The 5,424-nt window shown below is 39.7% G+C and overlaps 1 protein-coding gene across 1 annotated transcript; it reads right to left on the bottom strand.

The window, feature by feature from the left end:
• Positions 1-832: 832 nt before the first annotated feature.
• Positions 833-5,076, bottom strand: LOC310870941 (cellular retinoic acid-binding protein 2-like). The gene is made up of 4 exons (XM_083782332.1): positions 4,842-5,076; positions 3,206-3,384; positions 1,536-1,652; positions 833-1,206 (listed from the first exon to the last, which is right to left on the bottom strand). Exons 1-4 carry the CDS (start codon positions 4,921-4,923, stop codon positions 1,156-1,158), a joined length of 429 nt encoding a protein of 142 aa, XP_083638458.1. The 5' UTR covers positions 4,924-5,076; the 3' UTR covers positions 833-1,155.
• Positions 5,077-5,424: the final 348 nt, after the last annotated feature.

The raw sequence follows: 5,424 nt of genomic DNA, 5'->3' as shown, positions 1-5,424 counted from the left end.
GAAGAAGTGAGGAGAAGGTGGGGGGAGGGTGATTGAGCTCAAGTAGGTGCAGCTGGGAAAGGAAACGGTGGGAATTATACTTCTCTCTGTACACTGAAATTATATAATTTTTTCTTCCCTTCACTCTTTTTCCTCACCACTCCCTGTTTTCCCCATGTTATTGCCAAGCGTCCCTTTGAATGGCGTTGATAAAATATGGATCGGATTATCCTCGGGACTTTTACAAGTTCTGTCTGAGCAAATGGAGAGTGATGAAGTCAGAGAGCACACAGAGGAAGAGGTATGCAGACGATGGAAGTGGAGAGATGAGGAGGAAAAGAGGCCTGCATGGAAAGAAGTCACGGATCCATGACAAGGGAATAGGAGGTGCAGGGTGGAGCCTGCATGTTTCTGGACTAGGGAGAATATCTTTGATTTCTCTAGAACATTTTGACACAGGGGAGAAGGAAAAAAAGGGAATCATGTGGATCTCAGGATCAACATTGGAACGGCGTGGCTGCAATGTGCATCCAGCTTGTGTCGTCAGGCATCTGATGTCAGCCGTCAAGTATGATAATATTATTACACATTTTATTTAGATTTCAGCCCAATCAAAGCCTGGTTGACTTGCATTATAAAATGTAAGTTCAACATTGCAAGTATAAAACTGCTGAAAACAATATTAGTGGAGGTATTTCATAAGACGTTTGGCACTGATTGGTCTAGTAGTTTGCATTTGCAAGATTAGCTCCAGTCACGCACACACAGAGAACCTCTTATAGATGGCCAGACTCCTGGCCAGACAGAGCCATGTCATGAAAACAAATAATTTGTAATAACAATAATTTAGTAATAACAATATGAAACGACTTTATTCAATGTTATTACGTTTTTTTAAACAAGAAATATTGCTGTGACATTGCTGGCGTAGCGCACAGAATAAATACAGCTTTGATGATGTAGCAAATAAGAACTGCAATATAACATGCAACTACAGAACAGACTTTCATTTACATTGAGGAATGCCTTGCTGGGAAGTGCACTGATTGGCAAGATTTAACCACAGTCTGGCTGGATGGCAGAAGGAGCATGAAAACAGAGAAGAAAACGTAAACAGGCTGGAAGCACCATAATGGAAGAAGGCCTACTACTATTTCCAAAAGTCTAGAACGACTTTCACTCTCTTTCATAGACTCTGGTGCACACAACATCCCCAGCACTCATTGTCTGAAAGGAAAAGAACAAAACAAAAAGGCCAAAATAAAAATCTTTGTAGAACCACATACAATTCATGTGCATGTCTCAAGTGGCATCTACTTTTTTTTTTTTTTTACTTAAAGCGTTTCTAAATTCCCTTTACACAACTGCAAATTCCCTAGATGTAAAAAGAAAAAGTCCTGTATAATCAACATAATTGCACACTAATTTGCATATAGTGTCATATAATCTGTCTTTGGTATGGGCGTGTCACATATTATATTGTGTTGTTATGTGATTTACTGTATACCCTGAAATCTTGAATAATCAAAACTGTGAGGGAAAAAAAACATAATTACCAATATCAGCTCTCCATCATTAGTCAATTCTCGAGTCCATGCTGTCTTAGGCCCCTCCCCTTTCTGTAGGGTCTGTTCACAGCTGATCTTGCTGTCTGTCTCCCATTTTGGAACGCTCTGCAGGGATGTACACAACACAGGAATAGAGATCAATGTCGAGCAATGTCAAGGTTGCCAGCTTGGCACCATGCACTAATGTGACTTTATGCACATTATTGGACTTTCCCTATGTAAATAATATCCCAAGTGGCACACTTTACTACTTATTTAGATGGAAATAAGCGAATTAGCACAACACCCCATAGCCCCATTCAATTCAATGCAATTCATTGAGGGCTTATTGTAGGGAAAATAGCCAATAAGGAGGTTTTGCACAAAAAAACACCTGGACCTCTTTGGTGGGGACGTAACAACTACAAAGAAAGGTAAGAAAGCCTTCTAGCATGGAATTCTCCTTTAAGTTTATTTCATGATGTTATTGATTTCTGTTAGGTGTCTGGACTTTTTTTTGTTTTCTTTTTCTGCTTCTGTGTAAAGTATGTCTAAGGTTTGTGTAAATTATGTCTAGTCATTTCTTATCATTTTGTTTAAAAACAATAAACATATTGTTTAAAAGATGCACTATTATGTCAATTGTGTACATTTACATTGAATACACACAGCTAAATCCTGATCTTAAGTTTAATTCTGAGAGTGTAAAAAAGGTCCTCTAAAAATTCTTAGAAGACCTTATTTCAAGATGATAGTGATACTATCCAGATCCTCACATCCATTGTTCTTGGATCATACAAAGTGGGTTTTAGCTGCAGCTCTTTGTACCTATCACTGCATGTTACTGTAGCTGTAGTCTGTTTTGTCCTTCAACACTCACTCAGCATCCAGAAATGAAAAACAGAGCTCTGTCTCATCACCAAGAACAGCGCTCACATTTCACACAAATGACTCCCATATGTGTCTTCTGTACAGACTTCTGGCTTAACAGGCGGTAGTGGTCTTCTTGGACAAATTTCTTTACCTGTATCTGCATGTTTGCATTGTTTCTGCATTGTTCAAAGAACGAGCAACCGTTTCATTGAACTATGTACACTGTGCAACTACTGCATTTCACAAATAAACTTGAAATGTGCATCTGCCAGGGTCACACATGACTGTAACAAGAACCATTTCAATCTCCTTTCAAACAAATTAACATATTTTATTCGCCCAGTCGTCTGTTTTATCTGCCTGTTTTAGTCATTTGATTTATTCTTTTATCATATTTGCATAATTATAGACAGACGACAGATCTCTGCCTACTCATACTGTATGTCACTCTGGGTAAATCTGAATTCAATTAATGGGCTTTGACGTCAGAGAAAATAAGTGGTAACAAACTACACCTTATACGCTACCACTGCTTGGAAAACCATCCCATATGAAGACCCTTAAGTCTTACTGTCTTTGCATTGGTTCTGTGATGCTGTTATTTCTTTCATCTCCATTCACTGAATTTAAACATATCAGTAGGTGGAGATCTGTAATTATCTGTGCACTTTTTTTTTAACTTAAGACAAAATAATGATTACAAATGTACTACATAAATAATTAATTGATTGATTGATTGATTGATTGATTGATTCATTGATTCATTGATTCATTGATTGACATGAGAGATGGTGCAGAGCATTTACAGTGCAGGGGCGTCCGTCCACTGTGTTCTCGTTGAAGGACTGTCCCACGGTGAAGGAGATGCAGGTGGTGCGGACACTGGTGGACGTCTGGATGGACAGGCTGTCGCCTTGCTGGGTGATGTCCACCGCTGGGCTGGAGGCCGCCGCCACGGCGATCTTCCTCAGGAAAACGTTTACACCTGTCCACGAGTGACCGTATACGTACATAAACAGGACAAGAAGACATCTATAATGAATGACCGCGCCTTCTCTTGTGGTCACTGATTTATGAGAGATGGAAAGGAAATCATGGTGGTAGACTCATGATTTCTCTCTCGTTCCTCCACCCAAGGAGGTAAAACACTGTTTTATGACCGCAGCTGGATGTCTGTGTGATGAATATGTGACCTGACCCTCAGCCACTTTATTATTCTGTTGGTTTCAACTGGTTTTAGTAAGAAAAATATCCACACATCTGATTCTGTTTCTTTCAAGCCGGTTCATATTTGCTTCTGGAATGGTATAACAAGCCGACAGCGCGCGCACACACACACACACACACACACACACACACACACACACACACACACACACACACACACACACACACACACACACACGCATGTGCACACACACACACACACACACACACACACACACACACAGAGACTCCCGGAGCGAGCTGGTGAGGCCCAAGGCAATGAGGGAATAGGACTTCAGTGCTAGCTGGCTGAGGGGGCCATTTGGAGGCTTAGTTCCGTTTACACTGGCTCTAATTACAAACGCATGAGGTCCTTGCCTCAGATGAACGGAAATCTAACATTCTTCCACAGGCTATTTGTCTTCACATTTTTAATGGATGCCACTGGCTGGCCCAGCTATGACCCCTCTCTCCAGGCACAAAAAGACTGGCTGCTGTCTGTCTCATAAAGGCATACCGAAACTCACTGTTATTATAACAACGTTTTTTTTTTTTTTTTATAAATCCTATAGGGATTCATTGTATGGGTTAATTTGGGTAGCCTAAATGTAACCTCCCAGAGACAAGTTTACACTGAGGATTTTACTTTGGGAGAATATCTTTTGAGCACACTATAAGCAAGATTATAGTGTGAGGGTAAAACTTGAGTTATGTCTCATCCCACACGCACACAGCACTCCAGGTAGACATTAAATGTGAACAAAAGCCCATGCAGTTCCTAAAACGATGGAAAATGTCCTCATTTAAGAACTGGGCTTTGGTTCAAGTATTGACCGGTTTGAATGAATGGTATAGTCTACTGACTGCTACTGCTATGCATGGCATGTTGTAGACTAGAGCTCTAATGTTGAATTTGCATGATGAACATGATGAACTGTAGCCTATACATTAACTTTGCATATAACAAATAACATTTTAGGCTACAGATTACGGGAATGTGGGAAAATGTTCAGGAATATTGGGCCAAATAGCCTACACTGAAAACAAAATAAACATCATATATATGACCCACATATTCTTGACAGAGTATTAAACTTTACATATTTGTTTAATTATTAATATCATTATTATTAATCATTTATCTTCTTCCAGCAATTGCAGTAGAGCCTATACATTTCGTGAGAACAGACATATAATATATTGGCATGCAATGCAATCGCTCTTTCGCTCACCTACCTAGTGCTTTCAAAAGTTCCTCAAAATTTTCCGAGGTTTTCATTTTCCACTTGCCGGAGAAATCTGTGATCTTTCTCTCCATTGTAGCCTATTTACACGCAGTTGAGAAAACGGAGGAAAAAAATCTGGAGTTATCTTTACTGACGAGTTTTTTTTTTTAATATCCTTGGTGGATGCTGGGTGTTTCGTTTACCCGACTCTAATGTGCGTGCGCCCTCCTTGCCTGCATGCGCGTTTTGACGAAGTCAGTTCGGTCATTGGCTTGGATTTTGGTCCAGCCTAATTTTTGGGCGGTGGCAGGAATTAGATCATAGGCTCATAGCTATTTTGTAAAATCTCCCAATCCCTAAAGTCAATCTACCTGTCAGCAATTATGTCACGCGTGAGTTTGATGTATAATGTTCAAACTCTGGTTTAGTAATAGTATAGCTTAGCTTTATAGGACTTAATTTATGCAAACTTGTGATTCTGTTTTCCAAACTTGAAGTCTAATGAGACTTTTGATGTCAATGAATTAAATAACCTATAAGTTAGCAGAAGATGTGTTGGTCCTATGCGGATCAATAAACAAGAATGTGGACTC

This window comes from Protomyctophum parallelum (assembly GCF_964188405.1).
Source record: "Protomyctophum parallelum genome assembly, chromosome: 1".
In the NCBI taxonomy this organism is placed as follows: Eukaryota; Metazoa; Chordata; class Actinopteri; order Myctophiformes; family Myctophidae; genus Protomyctophum; species Protomyctophum parallelum.
The sequence above is the reverse complement of the archived record's forward strand: the minus strand, read 5'-3'. Positions and strand labels throughout refer to the sequence as shown.